The sequence below is a fragment of the Carlito syrichta genome, unplaced genomic scaffold, assembly GCF_000164805.1.
Source record: "Carlito syrichta isolate Samal-C Ts95f unplaced genomic scaffold, Tarsius_syrichta-2.0.1 Scaffold315818, whole genome shotgun sequence".
Lineage (NCBI taxonomy): Eukaryota > Metazoa > Chordata > Mammalia > Primates > Tarsiidae > Carlito > Carlito syrichta.
This window is the reverse complement of record NW_007259914.1, coordinates 110,519-134,337: the sequence shown is the minus strand read 5'-3', so window position 1 is coordinate 134,337 and position 23,819 is coordinate 110,519. Positions and strand designations below refer to the sequence as shown.

Below are 23,819 nucleotides of genomic sequence, written 5' to 3'. Positions count from 1 at the left end.
TGACTCGGTGGCTCAGTCTGTAATCCCAGCACTTTGGGAGGCCGAGGCGAGTGGATTGCCTGAGCCTGCAGGTTGGAGACCAGCCTGGGCAACTCGGCGAGACCTCATCTCTACAATAAATAAAAAATTAGCCAGGTGCGGTAGTGCGCGCCTGTAGTTCTGGCTACTTGGAAGGCTGAGGTGAAAGGATCGCTGGAGCCCATCAGATTGAAGCTGGGGTGGCCACAAACATGCCACACTGCACACTGCACTCCAGCCTGGGCAACAGAGTGAGACTCCAACTCAAGGAAAAAAAATGCCTGTCATGCTACTTGTTTTGTGACTGACTTTTTTTCCTCACGACTGTTCCAGACACCCTGGGATGGCAATTTGGTGATTTTTTTGGTTGATGTTTTCCTCTCGCCACTCCCTTCTCCTCTTAATTTTTTTTTTATGATGAGAATTTATTATAGCTCAAGGCATAGTCATCACAACACCCTTTGTGGGGACTTTGTGGGGAGATTCAATCATCTTAGATTTTCAGTTTAAAAAAATCATTGAGCCTGGCTTGGTGGCTCAGCCTGTAATCCTACGCCTTTGGGAGGCTGAGGAGAGTGGATTGCCTGAGTCCGCGGGTTTGAGACCCACCTGGGCAGCGAGACCTCATCTCTACAATAAATTAAAAAATCAGCTGGGCGTGGTAGAGCATGCTTGTAATTCTGGCTACTTGGAAGGCGGAAGCGGAAGGATTGCCGGAGCCCAGCAGGTCGAGGTTGCGGTGGCCGGGCGCGGCCACTGCACTCCAGTCTGGGCCACAGAGTGAGACTCCAACTCAAAAAAAAAAAAAAAATCATTGAATTGTAGTTACCCTTGCCAAAAGATAAAGAATGAAGCAATTACACATTCCCCTGAGATTGCTGAAATTTGTCCTGTAAATTAACCATTTAAGAAATTCATTGCAAAGGTCAATTAGATCAGATCTGTAATTGTGTTAAGGTTGCACCTGGGTACCCTCTGTTCCTTATCTTTGGTGAGAGGATGGTTATAGAAGTGAGGGAAATCAACAGTTTGCTTGAGAATAGCAATTAATATACACTGTCTGTTTACTTTCCTGTGCTCTAGTCTTCTGCCTGGTAGCCACAACAAGATAGGTGACAGAAGCCATCTCCTAACACCAGGATGGCAAATGAATGGTTGCCACTTTTGAGTCACTGGAATCTAAGGTGTTCCGCAGTGGGTGGAAGGCAGGTGTGTGGCTTTACTGTAGAGTCAGAGTTAAACTTCTGACCCAAATTGAAGAGAAGAGCATTTTGGTATTTGCATGTGTAGAGAGCAATGCTGCTATTCTCACAGTTGCCAGAAATGGAGAAATTTATCTCCTATTTAGCTGCTCTCCAGATGGCTCAAGCAAACTATTTAACATTGATGGTGACTGTTGTGTCATCTGAAACAATGCTTCAGAGAGCTCTGATTTTGGTGAAAATAGTTTTTGCATGTATTCTGTTGTTGAACTTAAGCCCACTATCTTCCAGAATATTTGGGCACATAATTTTAAAAACACTGTAATCTTGGTTTCCATACTATCCTTTCATTTACCCAAGACTTGTACTGAATATAAAATAATGATATAGAGGTGTAAAAGAAAAATAAGTTAACACTCACTGAAACTTGTGTTCCAGAATCACTTCTAAATGCTCTACATGTTTACTCGTTACAAATGTACATGATATAGTCAACTAGCGATTGTTTTATTTTATTTTTTGATGCAACTTAGTAGTTAAGTCTAATGCTCTGAATCTAGTATGTATGAATTATTTGCAAGCATGAAAGCCCTTCAAGAATCAGAACTCAGTAATGTTGCCATTAATTGGCCCAAGTAGGACTTCTTTGCCAGCTGGAAGGGTGGCCTACCAGTCATAATAATGGTTTAAAAAAATGAAAATTGTTTCATTATAATTCTAGGTATTGGAACCAAGGGGCAAGTTTTACAAAGAAAGTAATCAGTAGAATTCAGATGGGGGAGTGGTCCGTGTGAAGACAGCAGGTGAAAGTGAACTGCATGAGCAAAGATTTTCCATCAAGGTTTACAAAAGAGCAATTTTCAAGTGTACACACCTAGTTCTAAATACTAAGCTTTGCATCTCTAAAAACTTAGAATTATAGAACTGGAAGGGACCTTAAGGAATCATCTTTTGCAACTCTCCTCAGTTGAAGAAAACCAAAGCTCAGGAAAATGAATTGATTTGTCCCACATCTCATAACAGAATGATTAGCAGATCTTGACATAGAATCTGGATTCTCTGGCTCCTCATCTTCTGCTCTGTTTCCTCAGCAGTTCTCTCATCTCTTGGGCTTCCAAGGGTAGCTAACATCCAGGCTCTTTTAATTTGTCTTCCTTTCTAGTAGAAAGTGTTTGCTTGCCCCCTGGGCCTGAGGATTAAAAGTCCTTGAATCTTTCCCATGGTCGCTCTTATCGAGAGCACAGAGAAGTCTGGGACTTGGTCTCTCAGACCTTGGATTCTCCTATGGCTACCATGATCCTTGCCAGCACTCTGGGTTGCTTGAATAAATCATTCCTCAAGAATCTGAGGGGGAAATCAATGTTATTAAGCAACTGTTTTCTTATATTTAAGTATAGCAGATATCTAAACAGGTGAATAGCTGGGGTAAAAAGCCAAGTTAATTCGTGACCCGCCTGGGCGGCGAGACCTCATCTCTACAATAAATCAAAACATCAGCTGGGCGTGGTAGTGCATGCCTGTAATTCCGGCTACTTGGAAGGTTGAGGCAGAAGGATCGCCGGAGCCCAGCAGGTGGAGGCTCCCGGCCACCGTGCTCCAGTCTGGGTGACAGAGTGAGACTCCAACTCAAAAAAAAAAAAAAAAAAAGCCAAGTTAAAAAAAAAAGATCAGATTATATGAGTTTACTAAATTATGAGTATCTGGTAGCTTTGTGGTCTTTCTAGAAATATTTGTAATTTTAAAGAAGGATGATACTTAAGCACATCTTTCTTTGGTATAATTTTTAAAATAAACATTTCAGGCAATGGAAATAAATTTACATGCGCACTGGGTAAATCACCCTTGCCTGGAACACATTCAACACCCTAGGCTATTTCTGCTTTTTATAATCTCTTCCCTTTCTCAACTTGTAACTCCAAGAAGTCCAAAGCTTTTTCCTTAATGGTTGTCATTGGCTATGGAGATATATTCTATTCAAATAAGTATAGCCAGCCATTTGCAATTGTAGGTCATTTATAAATTATGAACTTGTAAGTATAGGTCTGCCTGTATTTGCTAATTGCATTAAGAGGAAAAGAATCAGAAAACAAACTGTTTTTGTTACTTCTGCCTGGTCTGGAATTTCAGAGAAGTAAAGGAACACTCCAGTTATCCAGAGTCAGATCCACTGTTAAAAGTTCATGCCATCATTTTGACATGTAGTGTGAGACTTTCTCTTTATAAATCCCTTTTCACGTTACTAGTGCTGGTCCCAGAGCTCAAACTGTTTCAAAACCATAACATTTCTTAGTGAGTGATTGATCTGTATTATGTATCCAGCCATCAGGGGGATCTTGGGATGTTGCTTGTATAAACTGTAATCCAATCTGATGCTGTGCATTTAGTTACAGTCTTTCATAGACCTGTTGGTGATACTCAATCCTCCTGGATTTGGGAATAGGGCTTATCTGATACCTTCAGGGGAAAAAAATCCATTCATTTTTCTCTCTTCCCCACTTAAATAACTCAACACATCTGGTAACACTGTGGGATCATTGTCCTTCCAGTTCCTCTGCAGCTCATATTGCTACAATATTTCTGAAGGATTTGGTTACCTAAAGGACAATGTGATTGAGGAAAAAAAAAAGACTTTGTATAGGTCCTACAAATTAACCCATCTGCAGAGCTCGAAAAAAAATATGCCTTTAAGGTGGGGGTATAGCTCAGGGGTAAAGCATTTGACTGCAAATATGCCTTTAATCAGCAAGACTTCTATATCAGCAGCTCTGTGTGTTATCCAGTATGACTGTAAATATAAATTTGGAGATAAATGCTCATGTATTAAAATTTTAAAGTAAGTGTTTCTACAAATTAACGTAATTTACCTCCAAGAAAATGTTTATTAAATCCAGGGTACCTGAGATTGAAGTATCTTGTTGTTTGGGTCTGTTTCCCTTGGCTTAATAATGTCTTCAATTACAAGAATGATAAAAGCTGAAACAAAATCCTTTAATTCAATCAGAACTAAGCTAAATTTTAGGAAGCAAAGACCCGAAATCTGATACAGGACTGCCTAACATAGGAAGTTAAATATATGTAATATTAAGACTTGTAAGAAACGGACGGGGTTGCTTTCAGAAATTCTTGTTTGAAATGGCTGCATTGAACATTACCATAAATACCACTGTTTTATCCTCTTGAATTAAAATGATTTATGCAAACTACTCCAAATTGTACAGTAGTTCCAAAAAGACCATTTACTGTTTTCTGCTTGTTTTACATTCTGGAACAAGTTCAAAGCTCTTGGTTTTGCTTGATTTTTTTTTTTTAATCGTCTGAGCCTTGAAAATAATACAGGTTTGATGAACACGATTTCAGTACTGCAGTTCTGAAAATTTTTCAGTGTTCATAGTAAATTTGACCCAAAGGCCCCACAACAAATATATCCACAGTACATTTTAAGTACTACAGAATGAACACATTTGAAAGGTTAACCATTCTTTGCTTTTGCTTTTCTTTCTTTGTTTAGTATGAAAATTAGCATTGTAATGGTTCCCAGAATGGGAATACTGAAAAAGTATCCACCTGACAGAAATAAACATGCAGAAAATAAATTGAGTTAAAATTTCATTAGTTATCTGAAATGTAAGCTTATGTTCAAAATGACTATTACTGGATTTTCATGTAGATTAGTTAAATGCTATGCTTATAAGATTTGGGGGGGACTTGAATTATAACGAAAGAAAATTGGATCACAGTTTTAATATCAGGTGCGTAATGCCATTTGCCAGGATATTTGCACATAGCCCGGTTTTTCTCTATCAAGCACAGATCCTCCCTTGCTATTGAGCCTTCAGAAGCATTCTGAGAGCCGGGCTTGGTGGCTCAGCCTGTAATCCCGCGCCTTGGGAGGCTGAGGTGAGTGGATTGCCTTAGCCCGCGGGTTCAAGACTCGCCTGGGCAACTTGGTGAGCCCTCATCTCTACAATAAATCAAAAAATTAGCCCAGTGTGGTAGCGCGTGCCTGCAGTTCCAGCTAGTTGGAAGACTGAGGCGGAAGGATCGCCGGAGCCCAGCAGGTCGAGGCTGCGGTGGCCAGTCTGAGCAACAGAGTGAGACTCCAACTCAAAAAAAAAAAGAAACATTCTGAGGTAACAATGGGAATACATTTTTAAATTGTTTCTTTCCATTTTTCTTCTTGCTTTCTAGGTTGTGGAACTTTTAGCGAGTGCCCTCATGGACTTGGTACAAGGCGTGTACCATGAAAATTCTACCTCAGCAAAGGTAAAGAACTTCAGAGTTATTATAAAATTTTAAGTTAAAAACCCTCGTTGCCAAAACTAGAATTAAACATCGTTTTTGTTTTGTGTTTAAATTGTATGTGCCTTTTTTTTTTTTTTTTTTTTTTTAGTGTTTTGGCTACAAATTCATGGCCATACGCTTGGTACATAGCAGATTTAGCCAATTAAAACAACCTCTTATCCTCTGGCTGGATTCACAGTCTGTTCAATCTGCAGCAGCTCAGTAGACACTGAGATGCTTCTGGCTAGCAGGTAGTGCTGTCACAAGCAGGCAGACTACAGAAGCAGCTTGTGCTGATGCAGCCAGGCCCAGTCTCTCCCTGGAGAAAAGGGCCTTTCATGTCCCAAGAAGATGACTGTGTTGGAGGTACGGGGTAGGGCTGTTTACTATACACAAGACCCAGAATTTACTGCATTATTAGATTCTCTGTGATCAGAAGTAGGATGGTGGCACAGTTGGATTGTTTTGATTAATTTTATAGGTCTAGAATTAGGGATTTTTTGACTCATTTAGCAGGACTTCTCAAGAAAGGTTAGGTTTTATTTCCTTAAAATGCAGTTACTTCATTTCAGTAGGATATTAGATGTGAAGTGATTGCCTCATTGACCACCGCCATCTTCTATCTTAGTGTTTCATTATTCTAACTTCTTTAGCTTCCGTATTAGCAAGGTTTCACTCACTGCAAATTAGAAAAAGTATGCATGTGTGCACATCTTGAGCTTTTTGACATTTTCCTTCACAAAAAGAAAGACAAATTTTACTAGAAGTGAAGCATAGGGCATAAGCCACTTGGAAAGAAGTTTAAATTTTAAAAGTATAATCCAGAGACTCTGGATGGTTCAGAGAGTGGTTAGTAAAATATGAAGAATTGCACCATGGGCATCTGCTAATATTTGGTTCGGGGAACCACAGTTCCCAGCAGACACATCTCACCTCACCTAAGCAGCACATTGGTATGTGAGGACCTCACAGAATCCTTGACCGCAGTTGGACCTGCACTGCAGGGTTTTTCAAAGGCATGCATAGTTTACTACTATGGCCATGGGTTGGTATCTGATTGTAAAATGGCTCACCAGTTCCACTCCGAGAAAGTCACCTTGTATATATAGAAGATGATGAAAGCTAAGCAGATAACACGACAGCAAGTGATTTGCCTGTGTCTTCACAGGACTCCTGAGAGATAGGCACTACTGCTATCCTCATTTTACAGATGTGAAAACTGAGGTTTACAAAAACGTATGTAGGCCGGGCGCAGTGGCTCATACCTATAATCCCAGCCTTTGGGAAACCAAGGTGAGAGGATTGCCTAAGCTCATAGGTTCGAGACCAGCCCGGGCAACTTGGCGAGACCTCATCGCTACAATAAATCAAAAAATTAGCCTGGTGTGATGGCACATGGTTATAGTTCCAGCTACTTGGAAGACTGAGGCAGTGGGTCACCTGAGCTCAGCAGGTTGGGGGCTACAGTGGCCGTGAGCATGCCACTGCACTCTAGCCTGGGCAACAGAGTGAGACTCCAACTCAAAAAAAAAAAAAGAAAGAAAAGGTATGTAATTTTCCCAAGGTCACACGGCTTGTTAGCTGGAATTTGAACTTGAGAGCCCAGGCTCCTATTCTACTGAGTCTATACCTTTATTTTGTTTGTTTGTTTGTTTGTTTTGAGTTGGAGTCTCACTCTGTCACCAGACTGGAGTGCAGTGGCCACTCCCGGCCACCACAGCCTCGACCTCGACCTGCTGGGCTCCGGCGATCCTTCCACCTCAGCCTTCCAAGTAGCTGGAACTACAGGCGCGCGCTACCATGCCCAGCTGATTTTTTATCTGTTGTAGAGATGAGGTCTCGCCAAGTAGCCCAGGCGGGTCTCGAACCCGCAGGCCCAGGCAATCCGAGTCTATACCTTTAATGAAACCTGATTTGACAGCATCTGTCTGCCTTACCTGAGACCCCTCCACATGATGATTTTAGTGACCTGTATTGGCAGTGGAGGCATTGTTTTCCCTTGGGATATTTCCAAGGTGTTCACACTTAGTTCCATATAAGATATTAGTACTTCACAGTTAAATATCTGCTAAGTTTGTGAAAATGTTATTGTTGGTTTTTAGGTTCTTCATGTATCTACTCTTACCTTTTGTCCACTATAATTGACTCAGTTCACTAATAATTTGGTGAACATTTGTTGAGCGCTTTTTGTAAGTCAAGCAGACCCAACAGCAACAACAATAATAAATGCTGGTCGGGCTCGGTGTCTCAGCCGGTAATCCCAGCGCTTTGGGAGGCCGAGGTGAGTGGATTGCCTGAGCCCACGGGTTCAAGACCCGCCTGGGCAACTTGGCGAGACCTCATCTCTACAATAAATCAAAAATTAGCCGGGTGTGGTAGCGCGCGCCTGTAGTTCCAGCTACTTGGAAGGCTGAGACGGAAGGATCACCAGAGCCCAGCAGGTGGAGGCTGCAGTGGCTGAGAGCGGCCACTGCACTCCCTACTGAGCGATGGAGTGAGACACCATCTAAAAAACAAACAAACAAACAAACAATAAATGCTTAGTAGCACTTTACACAGTTTGCTTATGTTCTTTGTGCAAAGTCACCTACGAAAAGGTGACATATGTTGGTATTCCCATTTTATAGAGGAAGTGTCTGAAAATTGTCAGTGTGCATTTGACAGTGTCATGATCTGAACCAGGTTTTTTTTTTATTCCAAGTCCCATGTTTTTTCTAACATTGGTAGTGTTTCTTCCTGGGTGAGAGAAAAGAGGAAGTCACAAAGTCTTTGAAGGACTGTTGTACTTGAATCGCGCCTTAGCAAGCACCAGTTGCTGACTCTTCTTAGCTAAATTTTACACCAAAGAATCTATAGCAATGCTGTAGTTATCAGTCTGCCTTCCCCACTGCCTTCCCAGACTTAGCCCTTTTTTAAGCAGGTAAATTTCTGAAGACAGCCAAACCGTTTAAAGAGCTGTTTTGGGGTGTTTTTTTTGTTTTTTGGTTTTTTTGGGAAAGCAAGATTTATTGAGAGGACAGAAAGAAAAGCTCCCAGAGCAGGAGGGGACTGGAGCAGCTTGCCCGACGGTGCTTCGTGATGCCTCCGTTTGTGCCCAGGTCCAATTTAGGTTAGCCACATTTCCTAACCAGAAAAATGCTGTTTTGTTTTGTTTTGTTTTGTTTCCCTGAGTGTGCTTGCCATTGAGATGGCTTCTCAGAATCTGGCTTTTACTAATGCAGCCCAAGAATCACTGGAGATGGAGAGAGAGCACTGCTCCCCCATGGAGTACCTTCAAGGTTTGCACAACTGGGAAGTAACCACGAGTGGAAGTCACGCGGGAAGTGAGGCAGCCTCTCTGGGTCTCTGTTGCGTGTAGCCTTGGGCCATTCAGTACACAGAAGAATTGCTTTGTGATTAAAAAGAAGCTGCAAATCACTTCACCCCTCTGGGGATGAGAGCATCCAGTAACTTTCAGCTTTGTATATGGCAGCTTAATACAGTGATAGAAAACCTGGGTGGGGGCAAAACAGCTTTGTTTGAAGTAGCATATATGTGACTCCAGGAGGAGGAGGTGCATTAAACAAAGGAAGGAATTGGAACTGGATGCATCTGAATCACTTCCACAAGAAGGTTGCAGGGCAATTGCCTAATTCTCCTTAAAGCGGTGGAAATCTATGGGCCTTATATTGCTCATACTTAACAGACTGTAGTTTAGCTGACTTGTGAGCATGTAAATATGCAAAATAACTTAGGAACTTCATCATTTGTTCTATCTACTAAAAAATGTTTTTATTTTTGAATTTGCTACTTGGGGAACCAGTTCTTCCTTACAATAAACATTAGCCACTGTGCTCTCTTTAGTTTTTATAAGACAGTTCTCCCCTCCCTCTGTTTTGTTAATGATAGCTAAAAGAAGAAAGAAGCATGTTAAATAGAAAAATTGCATTTCATTTTATTTATTTATTTTTTTTTTGAGTTGAAGTTTCACTCTGTCGCCCAGACTGGAGTGCAGTGGCCGCTCCCAGCCATTGCAGCCTCAATCGCTTGGCTCTGGCAATCCTTCCGCCTCAGCCTTCCAAGTAGCCGGAACTACAGGCGCGCTACCACACCTGGCTAAGAAAAATTGCATTTTAAATGGTCATTTGGCATTCTGAACTCCCCAGTTAAGCTCTGTTTTCTACATTGTGCTTATGTTTCTGTACTCTCTGAATATTTTACATTTTTACAAAACTGACTTTGGATCCACAGACCTATGTATCTAAAATCTTTAAAACAATTATCTTATTATTATAACTTATTTTCTGATCAGAGAAGTAAATACATGTTGTTCATATAAAAATTGAAAATAGGCCGGGCTTGGTAGCTCAGCCTGTATTCCTAGCACTTTGGGAAACCAAGGTGGGTAGATTGCCTGCGCCCGCAGGTTCGAGACCAGCCCGGGCAACTTGGTGAGAATGCATCACTCCAATAAATAAAAAATAAACCGGGTGTGGTAGCACATGCCTATAGTTCCGGCAACTTGGAAGGCTGAGGCAGAAGGATTGCCAGAGCCCAACAGGTCGACACTGGGGTGGCCCTGAGCCTGTGTGCCACTGCACTCCAGCTTGGGGGGCAGAGTGAGACTCCAACTCAAAAAAAAAAAAAAAAAATTGAAAATAGAAAAAGGTCAAGAGGAAAATAAAAATTATTTTATATATTTATCCCCCAGAAATGCATCATGATTACATTTTAGTATATTTCATTCTAGAATTTATTCTGTACATCTCCCAATTTTGATTCATTACTGTATATAGCATTTTGCGCTTTGATTTACTTCTAGTATAATCATTTTTATCATTAAAAGTCTTCAAAAATGTAATTTTAATGGCTACTTAATGTTTCTTTACTGTACTATAATTTACTGAACCATTTCACAATTTGGGGGTACTTACTTTGTTTCCCTTTTTTTTTTTTTACAAATTTAAACAATATAGTGATAACATCTTAGTAAAGATAGCTTTGCTCTATTTCATACTGTTTGCTAAAAAAAATTCTAAAAGTAAAATTCTTGAATTAAAAGCTAAACATATGTTCAATATATCTCTGTGCAGCCAAGAATTACTAAAGGATTACCAAAGCCTCTGTTAGGACGGCCCTGAGCTGGCAGTTGGGAACCTGGATTTTTGGAGTGTTTCTGCCATTCTCTAACTGATAAACTGCTTCTACAAACCACATAGTTTATACTGAACACACCTGCCTTCCTTCTAGGAGTCTGGATTTTGGTACCTCTAGACAGGGAGGCCTACATGGCCAACCCCAATAAAAGCCCTGAGGACTAAAAATCTCCAATGAATTTCCCTGGTAGACAACATTTTGTATGTGTTATTGCAACTCGTTGTTAGAGGAATTCAGCACACTCTGTGTGACCGCACTGAGAGAGGAGTCTTGGAAGTTTATACCTGGTTGCTTCCAGTCATCATCCTATGGGACTTTTTCCCTTTGGTGGTTTTGCTTTGTATCTTTCTACTGTTAAAAAAACAAAAAGTCATAATTGTGAGTTTGATTATAAGCTGAGTGTTATGAGTCATCCTAACAAACCATCAAACTTGAGAACGGTCTTGGGGACCCACAAGATTCATTTTCTGATTTTTTTTTTTTTTTTTTTGAGTTGGAGTCTTACTCAGTTGCCCAGACTGGAGTGCAGTGGCCGCTCCCGGCCACTGCAGCCTCGACCTGCTGGGCTCCGGTGATCCTTCCGCCTCAGCCTTCCAGGTAGCTGGAATTACAGGCACCCGCTACCACACCCGGCTAATTTTTTTGATTTATTTTAGAGATGAGGTCTCACCAAGTTGCCCAGGTGGTTCTCGAACCCGCGGGCTCAGACAATTCACTCTCCTCAGCCTCGTAAAGTGCAGGATTACAGGCTGAGCCACTGAGCCCGGCCCATTTTCTGATTCTTTATTGCTTATTTCCCACTCACTCCTGTTCCCTCCTTAGGAGTTGAGTCAAGTTCTTCTAAAAAGGCATTGTCTTTGGCTCATGTTGATGTTGAGATGGGAAACAACAAAAACAAAATACATATTTATATATATAAACCAAAAAGGGGGGAAGAGATGGAAAACAGCACACCTCTTTCCTGTTTTCAGAGGGAAAATGAGAGGGCTTTAAAGAGAATCCAATTCTCTTGGAAAAGAACTGGTTTTAACAACTTACTGAAATTATAAAGATCCAGTCTACTGTATTTTTTTCCCAAAAGATTGTACTTTCAGTGTCAGTCAGTAGATTATTCAATATGAAGAATATCTTATGATTTGAGGGGCAAGATAACTTGTCCATTTATTGCCTTTATGCTTATCTTTCCTTGATTCTCAGAGAGCTTTCAAGTAGAATATAAAAACAAGGTAATTCAGTCTACTAGGAAATTAAGGATCATCTCCTACCTGCAAAGCCCTAAACAACCATCTAATATATGATAAAAAGATAAGTCAAATGAATTTTGCCCATAGAGATAAATAACAGGAGGGATCTATGACCAAGAAGTCACATCTGCTCAGGGAAACCAGAAAAGGCACCAAGGAGAATGATATATTTCAGATGGACATTAAAGATTAGGAAAATGTTTGTGGATGAAGTGGGATGACATTCCAGGCAGAGGAAACGATGAGATGCACGGAAGGGGCTTCTTTCATGTAAGAGTGAAGGAATTAGTGAAAAGGGAACACTGCAAAGGTAGCTGTATGGCACACGACGGAAGACCTGTAGTGCCAGAGTGTAGAGCTAATACCCATATTTAGTGATTGGGATTAGAGAGCGATCAAATATTTTTAAACAAAGAAATTGCACGATTAGATTTAATTTTGCAGTGGTTTTTAGGATGGTTTACAGAAGGAGAATAAAGATAAATGAGAAGAGTTGGGAAGCCAAATAATGAGAGTCAGAGGTATTCTTCCCTTGACACCCCCTCTAGATGTTCTTATTTCTGTATCAATGTCACCTTCAGAGAGACCACTCCTCCGTATTCAATCTGAAGCAGCTACCATACTTATTTCCTCTACTTAATGACAGTTGTCACCATCTGATTGTTTTTCATTGCTGATTTTAGCCTCCCCTTCCATGATCATGAACTCTGAGGGAGGAGGGACTTTGTTTACCACTGTACTTGCAATACCAGAACAGTGCCTGGTACATTAGTAGTAGCCCAAAATATTTGTTAAATTGATGATAAAGTCCTAAAAGAGTTGGAACAGAAGATTTTGCTTATCTTTTTGGACAGCTTTATTCATGTACCAACAAACTGCAAATATTTAAAATGCACTGTCTGATATGTTTTGATATATGTATGTACCAATGAAACTGTCATCACCATCAAGATAATAAACATATTCATCACCCTCGATAGTTTTCTTGTGCTCCTTTGTAATTGTTCCCTTCCACACCCACTCCCCCACAATCCTCAGGCAATCTGCTGTCTCCATAGATTACATTTTATAGAATATTATATAAATGGTACTATAAAGTATGTTCTCTTTTCGACTGGCTTCTTTGATTTCACATACTTATTTTGAGATGAGTCCACATTGCATTTATCAACAGTTTGTTTCTTTTTACTGCTAAATAGTATTTTATTGTAAGGATATACCACAGTCTGTTATTCGTTCCCCTATTGACAGATGTTAGGGTGTTTCCAGTTTGAGGCTATTACAAATAAAGCTACCATAACCATTCATATATAAATAGTCTGTATGAACAGTACTTTTCATTTCTCCTAGGCAAATACCTAAGAACAGTTAGATGTTTTTATTTCATTTATTTTGGATAGATATCTAGGAGTGGAATTGCTGGATCATATGATTGGTAATATATATATTTACCATTTTATGAGACTGCCAAACTATTTTCCAAAGTGGTATGTCATTACATTTCTTTTCTTTTCTTTTCTTTTTTGAGTTGGAGTCTCGCTCTGTCACTCAGGCTGGTGTACAGTGGCATACATACTCACAGCCACCGCAACCTCGACCCGATGGACTCAGGCAACCCTTCTGCCTCAGCCTTCCAAGTAGCTGGAACTATAGGTGTGCACTACCACACCTGGCTTATTTTTTGATTTATTGTAGAAACGAGGTCTCACTAAGTTGCCCAGGCTGGTCTCGAACCCCTGGGCTCAGGCAATCCTCTGCCCTCCACCTCTCAAAGGACTGGGATTACAGGTATTAATCACCCTGCCCAGCTTGTTACATTTCTATTAGCAATTTTTGAGAGTTCCAGTTGTTCAGCATCCTTGCTAACACTTAATGTTATCACTATTTTATTTATTTAGACATAAGGTCTCACTCTGTCACCCAGGCTGGAGTACAGTGGTGCAATTATAGCTCACCATAACCTCAAATTCCTGAGCTCAAGCAATCCTCCCACCTCACCCTCCTGAATAGCTAGGACTACAGGCATGCATCACTATGCCTGGCTCATATTTTTTATTTTATTTTTTTGTAGAGACAGTGTCTCACTGTGCTACCCACTCTGTTCTCCAACCCCCTGGCCTCAAACGATCCTCCTGTCTCTGCCTCCCAAAGTGCTGGGATTACAGGTGTAATCCACACCCAGCCAATCACTCTTTTAGCCACTCTAATCTCATTGTAGTTTAATTTGCATTTCCCTAATGAATAATGATGTTAAGCATCTTTTCATGGGTTTGTTTGCCAGGCATGTAGGTATGCACCTGGCAAATAAGTCCCAGCTACTTGCAAGGCTACTGGGAGAATCCCTTGAGCCCAGGAGTTTGAGACTGCAGTGAGCTGTGATGGCACCACTGTGCTCCAGCCTGGGTGACAGAGTGAGCCCTTATCCCTAAACAAATATGGTGAATTGATTGATTGATTTTCTTTTTCTTTTTCTTTTTTTTTGAGTTGGAGTCTCACTCCGTCACCCGACTGGCGTGTAGTGGCCGCTCCCAGCCACCACAGCCTCGACCTGCTGGGCTCCAGCGATCTTTCCTCCTCAGCCTTCCAAGTAGCTGGAACTACAGGCACACGCTACCACGCCCAGCTAATTTTTTGATTTATTGTAGAGATGATGTCTCACCAAGTTGCCCAGGTGGGTCTCGAACCCGCGGGCTCAGGCAGTCCACTCACCTCTGCCTCCCAAAGCGCTGGGATTACAGGCTGAGCCACCGAGCCCGGCCGGTTGATTTTCAAATATTAAGCTAGTCCTGCGTTCGTGGACTAAATCTCCCTTTATCATAATGCAGTCTCCTTTTTATATATTGTTGGATTTGATACACTAAAATTTTTTAAATGTTTGCATCTGTGTTCAGTGAGGATTATTGCTATGTTATTTTCAATTCATTATGATGTCTTTCACTGCGGGTATCAAGGTAGTGCTGACCTCAGAATGAATTGGGAAGAATTTTCTCCTTTCCAATTTTCTGGAAGAGTTTGTATAGAATTAGTATTATTTCTGCCTTAAACATTTGGTAGATTCACCAGTGAAACCATCTGGCTCTTTCTTTGTGGGAAAGGTTTTTTTCACTACAAATTTAATTGCTTAAATAGTCATCAGGCTGTTTAGGTTATTTCTTCTTGAGTGAGTTCTGGTAGTGTGTATCTTTGGAAGGAATGTGTTCCTTCATCTGAGTTTGTCAAATGTATTGGCATAAAGTTTATAATATTCCATTTTTATCTGTTTAATAACTGTAGAATTTGTAATGATGTCATCTATTGGTAATTTGCGTCTTCCCTTTTTTCCTAAGATTTAACAGTATTATTGATCTCAAAAGATCAGCTTTTGATTTTACTGACTTTCTCTATTTCTCTTCTTTTTATCATATTGATTTTCAATCTACGTTTTAGTTCTTTTCTTCTGATTAATTTGTTTTGTTTCTTCTTCTCTTGTCTAGATTTTTAAGTTGGAAGTGTAATTTTTTCCTAGCTTTTAAAGCAAGATCATTAATTGGAGATCTTTTTTCTAACATAGCATTTAGATCAATGAATCTTCCTAAGTGCTACTTAGTGTCATCTCGCAAATTTTCATTATGTTGCTTTTTCATTTTCATTCAGCTCAAACTACTTACTAGTTTCCCTTTTGATTTTCTTCTTTAACTCAGTTTTAAAGTTTGTTATTCAGTTTTCAAATGTTTGGGAGATTTTCCAGGTGTTTTTCTGGTATTGATTTATGATATCATTGTGGTCAAAAAACCCTTTTCTTTTTAGAATTATAAACATTGAATTTAATTTTAGTATAATCAACACAAAAACAGCAACTAGCTTATCATCTTGCACAGTAATTTAACATAAAAGGTTTAAACATTTTGCCAGTGTACTTTTCTTTTTTTTGAGTTGGAGTCTCACTCTGTCACCCAGACTGGAGTGCAGTGGCTGCTCCCGGCCACCGCAGCCTTGGCCTGCTGGGCTCCGGCGATCCTTCTGCCTCAGCCTTCCGAGTAGCTGGAATTACAGGCATGCGCCACCACGCCCGGCTGATTTTTTTATTTAATGTAGAGATGAGGTCTCGCTGCCCAGGTGGGTCTGGAACCCGCAGGCTCAGGCAGTTCACTCACCTCAGCCTCCCAAAGGCGCGGGATTACAGGCTAAGGCACCGAGCCCGGCTCCAATGTATTTTTCATTGCATGTAGCCTTAAAAAAAAAAGACATAGAAATAACTGAAATGTATTTTATAAATAAACAAGTGAGAACATAAACTCTTATATTTCTGGTGGAGGAGTTAATTCTGCATTAAAAATGCAGCTCAAGTTATTAGTAATTAAACAAGTTATAAGTAATCCCTTGACATGAATAAAATAAAAGTTTTTAGTAGATGGGACTATATTGATGATAGTCTCTTATTTCTTCTCCCAGATATGCAAGTGACATATCTAAATACTTACTAGAGCCAAAATCTATCTCAAAAGTTTAGAATATTAGTATTCCTCCTTTTAAATAATATTCAGTGAGAAATAACACTTAGAATACAACTTTTTCTGTGAGGAAGGAATAATAATTATCTGCCTTGCTAAAAGCAGAATTAATTTACAAATAACATGTTGTTCCTTTTAGTACATTTTTAAAAAGACATCTTCATCAAGTAAGTAAGAAAGGTAAGAATTGCTGGGCAGGCCGGGCATGATGGCTCAAGCCTATAATCCTGCACTTTGGGAGGCCTAGGCAAGAGGGTTGCCTAAGCTCAGGGGTTCGAGACCAGCCTGGGCAACTTAGTGAGACCTCATCTCTACAATAAATCAAAAAATAAGCCAGGTATGATAGTGCACACCTATAGTTCCAGCTACTTGGAAGCCCAAGCCCAGCAGGTCGAGGCTACAGTGGCCACGAACGTGCATTCCAGCTAGGAAACAGAGTGAGACTCCAACTCAAAAAAAAAAAAAATTGCTGGCTAAGCAGGGGACTGTTTTATTATGGTCTCCATTTTACCTTTATTAAATCTCCTATCATGTTCCAACGCGTTATATGAGTATTCAGTCAAAGAAGTGAGGTTGTTCCGCAGAACTGGCTCTCTCCTACAGGTCAAAACCAGCTGTGCCAACCTTGGTGAAGTTCCACTGACTGCCCTTTGCACTGAGTAATTTTTGGCGATTTTTTTAGTGATGTTTTTCCGGTGGAGTCCTAGTAATTCTATACTCTTGGACAGGTTATCCCATCTTTCCCGCCAGATTGATGAGATTAGGCATCACTCGAAAATGACCAGAAAACATTTTATATGGTTTAAATTATTTTACATTTATTGAAATTGTGACCCAGCTTTGGTCTATCTTGGTAAATGTTTCCGTGTTCACAGAATATATATTCTGCTGTTGTTCATGAAGTGTTCTATAAATAACAAGTAAGTAATTTTGGTTGATAGTGTCATTAAAGTCTTCTATAGCTGGGTGTGGTGGCTCATGCCTGCAATCCCAGCACTTTTGGGAGGTAGAAGTAAGAGGATTGCCTGATCCCACGGGTTCAAGAGCAGCCTGGGCAATATGGAGAGACCTCATCTCTACAATAAATCAAAACATTAGCCAGGCATGGTGTTGCGCACTTGTGGTTCCAGCCACTTGAAAGACTGAAGCAGATGGATCACTTGAGTCCAACAGGTTGAGGCTGCAATGGCCATGAGTGTGCCACTGCACTGTAGCCTGGGTGACAGAGTGAGACTCCTACTCAAAAAAAAAAAAAACAAAAAACTTCTATATTTGTAATTACTTTTATTCTACTTATTCTATCAGTTACTGAGAGAAGGAGATTAAAGTATCTGACTGTAATTGTGGATTTCTCTTATTCTCCTTACAATTCAATCATTTTTTCCCTTCAAATATTTTGAAACTCTGCTATTAGGCAGATTAACCTTTAAAGTCACTATGTCATCTTGATGACTTGGTCCCTTTCTTTTTTTAATCCTGGGTAATATGTTTTATATTTTGTCTCTGGTATCTACTTTTATCTGTTATTAATATTGCCACTCCAACTTTCTTTTGATTAAAACTATCATGGTATGTGTTCTATCCTTTTACTTTTTTCAGTATTTGAAGTGGGTTCCTTATGTGCAGCATTTACTTGGATCTTGCTCTTTTATCGAGTCTGACAGTTTCTGCCATTGAACTTGTATATTTAGATCATTTACATTCTGTGTTTTTATTTATTGATAATTTCTCAAAAATGACCAGAAAACATGTGTTTATTTCTTGATAATTTCTCGAAAATGACCAGAAAACATTTTATATGGTTTAAATTATTTTAAATTTAAAATAATTGGGTTTAAGCCTGCCATCTTGTTGTGTTTATCTCATTTGTTCTTCCCTATTCTTTTCTCCCTTCTTCTAGATAATTTTTCATAATGCCATTTTATCTCTTTTTTTTAACTTCTTAACTATCGCTATTTGATGTGGTTTTTGTTTTTGTTTTTGAGTTGGAGTCTCACTCTGTCGCCCAGACTGGAGTGCAGTGGCCGCTCCCGGCCACCGCTCCCGGCCACCGCAGCCTCGACCCGCTGGGCTCCGGCGATCCTTCCGCCTCAGCCTTCCAAGTAGCTGGAACTACAGGCGTGCGCTACCACGCCCGGCTAATTTTTGATTTATTGTAGAGATGAGGTCTCGTCAGGTTGCCCAGGTGGGTCTCGAACCCATGGGCTCAGGCTTGATGTGGTTTTTACTGGTTTCCCTTGAATTTATAGTTTACATTTTTCACTTATCACAGTCTACTATCAAGTGATAATAAATCTTTACTTAGAGGCTGGGCGCAGTGGCTCACGCCTATAATCCCAGCACTTTGGGATGCTGAGATGAGACTTGCCTGAGCCTACAGGTTCAAGACCAGCGTGACAACTTGGTGGGACCTCATATCTACAATAAATCAAAAAATTAGCTGAACGTTGTGGTGCATGTCTGTAGTTCCAGCTACTTGGAAGGCTGAAGCGAAAGGATCTCCTGAACCCAGTAGGTCGAGGCTGCAGTGGCTATGAGCATGCTACTTTTCTCCAGCCTGGGTGACAGAGTGAGACTTCAACTCAAAAAATATAAGTAAATGAATAAATAATTCTTTACTTATAGTATAAGAATTTTACAGGCCAGGCTCAGTGACTCAGCCTGTAATCCCGTACTTTGGGAGGCCGAGGTGAGTGGATTGCCTGAATCCACGGGTTCAAGACCAGCCTGGGCAACTTGGCAAGACCTCATCTCTACAATAAAATAAAGTTAAATTTTAAAAAAAAAGAATTTTACAGAAGTCTGTTTCTGTTTTTCTCCTCCCAGGCTCTGTGTTATCATTTTTATACATTTTACTTCCGTATATATTATAAATTCCACAATATATTATTATTTTTGCTTTAAATAGTGAATTAAGCTGAGCATGGTGGCTCATGCCTGTAATCTCAGCACTTTGGGAGGCTTAGGCAAGAGGATTGTCAGGACCCAGGGGTTTGAGACCAACCTGGGCAACTTGGTGAGGCCTCGTCTTTATAATAAATCAAAAAATTAGCTAGGCATGGTAGTGCACACCTGTGATTCCAGCTACTTGGAAGACTGAAGCAGAAAGATCACCTGAGCCCAGCAGGTTGAGGCTGTGATGACCGTGAGCATGCTATGGCACTCTAGCCTGGGTAACAGAGTGAGACTCCAAATCACAAAACAAACAAACAAACCGGTCAATTATCTTTTAAAGGACTTTAAATTTTTTAGGTCTTATATTTAACCAGTGTAGTTAACATCTTCAGTACTCTTCATTTCTCTACGTCAATTCAATTTTTTGTGTGATATTATTTTCCCTCTCCCTAAAAGATTTATATAAACTTTGTTTATAATGTGAGTCTGCTAATGATTAATTCTTCCAGCTTTTGTGTCTGAAATGTATGTTCACTGGATATAGAAATCTAGGTTAACAATCGTTTTTCTTTCTTTCTTTCTTTCTTTTGAGTCAGAGTCTCACTGTCTCCCAGGCTGGAGTGCAGTGGCACACTCATGGCCACCACAGCCTCAACCTACTGGGCTCAAGCGGTCCTTCTGCCTCAGCCTTCCAAGTGGCTGGAAGTACAAGTGCATGCCACCATGCTTGGCTAATTTTTTTTTTTTTTTTATTGTAGAGACAATGTCTCGCCAAGTTGCCCAGGCTGGTCTTGAACCCCTGGTCTCAGGCAATCCTCTTGCCTTGGCCTCTCAAAATGCTGGGAATACAGGCTTGAGCCAATGTGCCTGGCCTCGTTTTTCTTTCAATATTTTTTTTTTTTTTTTTTGAGTTGGAGTCTCACTCGGTCGCCCAGACTGGAGTTGCAGTGGCCACTCCCGGCCACCGCAGCCTCGACCTGCTGGGCTCCGGCAATCATTTTGCCTCAGCCTTCCAAGTAGCCAGAATTACAGGCATGCGCTACCACGCCCGGCTGATTTTTTGATTTATTGTAGAGATGAGGTCTCGCTGCCCAGGCGGGTCTCGAACCCGCGGGGTCAGGCAATCCACTCACCTCAGCCTCCCACAGGTTGGGATTACAGGCTGAGCCACCGAGCCCGGCTTCTTTCAATATTTTAAAGATGTTGTTCCATTGTCTTCTCACTTCCATTATTTCCAACAAGAATGTTGCTGCCATATTTATCTTTGTTTCTAAAGTCATAATTCTATATGATGTGCTTTCATGTCCTTTTTTCATCTTCTGCTTGGGATTCATTGAGCTTCTTGGATCTGTGAGTTTTAATAATTTTCATAAAATTTGAAAACATTTTGGTCATTATTTCTTTACATTTTTTTCTCTTTCTTTTTCTCCTCTTCTATAGGGACCCAAATTACATAATAGGCTGCTTTAAGTTGTCCCAAAGCTCATTCATTTGCTATTTTTTTTCTCTTTCTGTTTCCTTTTGGATAATTTCAGTTGGTGTACACTCAAGTTCACTAGTTTATATGTTCTGTATTTCTACTTAATATGTTCAGTGTCTTCTAGCCGCTTGACCATGTGGGATATAATTATGAAAATGGCTTATTGCCTCTGTCTACTAAGTATATTTAATTGGTTTCAATGGACTGTTTTTGTTTTCCTCATTATATGTGTATTTCTCTGCTTTTTTACTTATTTGGTTGTTTTTGGTTGGGGGCCAGACGTAAAATGTAATCTGTTGGATGCTAGTTATTTTTGTATCTCTACAAATATTCTTGCTTTTTTCTTAAATGTAGTAAAGTTACTGGAAACAGTTTGATCCTTTTGGTGTTACTTTTAAGTTTTGTTAGGTAGGACTAAAGTAGCATTTAGTCTAAGGCTAATTTCCTCCACTATTAAGGCAAAACCCTTTTGAGAACTCTACTAATGCCAAGCGAATTTTGAGTTTTTCCACTATGATTGTTGGAATAGGAACCATTCCCAGACCTGTGTGAGTTCTAGAAATTGTTTCTTCTGTTCTTCCTGAGTGATTCTTTCCCCAGACTTTTGTAGTTTCTTTGCACCTGTGCATTGGTAATATTCAGCAGAAGGCTTTCAGGAGACCCTGGTGTGTCTCCAGAACTCTCTCTGCAGCTCTGTCTTCTTGCATACTCTGTCCTGTGAACTCTATCCCCTAACTGTAACCCCATTGACCTCTTTAGACACCCACGTCCATCTCCTCAGCTCAAGGGTACTGTCAGACTCCTCTGCAACATGAAATTTTCTCCAGGCAGCAAGCTGGAACAATTAAAAGATGTATCTTATTTAATTCTCATTTCTCAGGGACCAATCTTTTGTTGCCTACTTCCAATGTTTTATAATTTTGTTTCATATGTTTTATTCAACTTTTTGGTTCTTTAGGAAAGAGAGAAAATCCAGTTCCTTTTGCTCCATCTTGGCTGGAAGTGCTAGTCTTCGTGATTTAACTTTTGTTTATTTGTGTTATATTGACTTTTTTAAAAATAACAAACATAAAATTTCCATGTATAAATTTTATTGTGCCTTTTCATTGCTGGTAACTTAAATGTTTGTTTAGTGTATCTGTTCAGTATTTCAACCATGTAAATAAGAAATTAAAAATGATACCAACATTTTGCACCTGGTTAACAAGAAAAAATGATGCAAAGTTGCCATAAGAGGGCCAGGCACGTGACTCATGCCTGTAATCCCAGCACTTTGGGGGGCTGAGGTGCAAGGATCACTTGATCCCAGGAGTTTCAGATCAGTCTAGGCAACATAGCAAGACCCTGTCTCTACAGAAAATAAATAAATAAAGTTGCCATAGAAGAGAATTGGTGCCTGGCTCAGTGGCTCACGCCTATAATCCCAGCACTTTGAGAGGCGGAGGTGAAAGGATTGCCTAAGCCCGGGAGTTCGAGACAAGCCTGAGAAACATGGCAAGACCTCGTCTCTATAATAAATAAAACAGGCTGGGCTTGGTGGCTCAGCCTGTAATCCCAACGCTTTGGGAGGCCGAGGCGAGTGGATTGCCTGAGCCCGCGGGTTCAAGACCCGCCTGGGCAACTTGGCGAGACCTCGTCTCTACAATAAGTCAAAAACTAGCCAGGCGTGGTAGCGCGTGCTTGTAGTTCCAGCTACTTGGAAGGCTGAGGCGGAAGGATCGCCAGAGCCCAGTGGGTTGAGGCTGCGGTGGCCGGGAGTGGCCACTGCACTCCAGTCTGGGCGACAGTGAGACTCCAACTCAAAAATAATAATAATAATAATAATAATAAATAAATAAAACAAAATCAGCCAGGCATGGTGGTACATGTCTGTGGTTCCAGCTACTTGGAAGGCTGAGGCAGAAGGATCACCTGAGCCCAGCAACTCGAGGATGCGGTGGCTATGAGCATGCCACTACTCTCTGGCCTGGGCAGCAGAGTAAGATTCCAACTCAAAAAAAAAAAAAAAAAAGAAGAAGAAGAAGAAGAAGCCACAATGTTTCGGAGGGAGCTTCTGGGAGGAGGTAATTTTTAAATTGAGGCTTAGAAGATAAACGAGTCAAAAGAAACTATTGAAGTTTGTTGGGATCAGGAAATTCCCATGGCTGGGAAGTCAAGTTTGTTTTTTCATTCAACGTATCTATTGAGTATCTGCTGAGTGGCAGGCACTGGAGAGACATGTGCAGTGGAGAGGCCACCTGTAGACAAGTAATCACATAAATGAGCAAGAGAAATAATGTAGGTGATAGCTGTACAGCAAAGAACTAAATAGCAAAGGCAGTGAAGGGTGAGGGACTACTTGAGGTTGGGGTTGGATGTTCACGGAAGGCCTCTCTGAGGAAATAATTTTTAAGCTGAGATCTGAATGACAAAACACAGCCAACTCTGTGGGGGGGGGAAGGAACGCATTCCAGGAAGAGGAACCAACTTGGGCAAAGGCCAGAGGAAGGAACTGCCTTCATGTGTCCAAGGACGAGAAAGAAGGCCTGCCTGGGTGGGTCATGGTGGATGAACCAGAAGAGTGATTGGAGGTGAGTTCAGAGAGGCAGACAGGTGTAATGAAAACGCATGTGATGGGAACATGAAGGTACACTGGACACAGGTTCAACTACCTAATGAAGGAAAGAACCTATCATTTTGTCTTAGGGTTACCTAGTTATTACTCTAGGACTGTTCCTTCAACAAATGTTATTGGGCACCTGTTAGGTGTTAGCAGCTGTGCTGGATAAATCAGGTCCGTGGACATTGAGAGCTGAGATGGAGACAGAGATATCATCAGAACTGGAGCCGGGACTTTGCTAGGAAAGGGTGATCATCTATAAAGGGATAAATGTGTCAGTAGATAGATCTTAAACATTTGTATTGAGGAGTTTGGATTTAAAATAGAAAGGAGTAGGAAATCACCATAGGACCTTACACAATAAGATGATTATAGAAGCTGTGCGTAGGATAAGTTGGAAGGCATAAAAATGAGAAGCAGAGAGACCAGCTGGAAAAGCGTTCAGATAAAACAGGTGTGAAGCAGCAGACGCGA

General features: G+C 40.6%; 1 protein-coding gene across 1 annotated transcript in view; it reads left to right on the top strand.

Annotated features, from left to right (window-relative positions):
• PDSS2 (decaprenyl diphosphate synthase subunit 2) overlaps window positions 1-23,819 on the top strand; it is a 291,983-nt gene that overhangs the window by 191,967 nt on the left and 76,197 nt on the right. Inside the window, exon 4 of the mRNA XM_008073307.2 lies at window positions 5,409-5,483. Within this exon, the coding sequence (XP_008071498.1) occupies window positions 5,409-5,483 (75 nt within the window). The remainder of the gene's footprint in view (window positions 1-5,408; window positions 5,484-23,819) is intronic.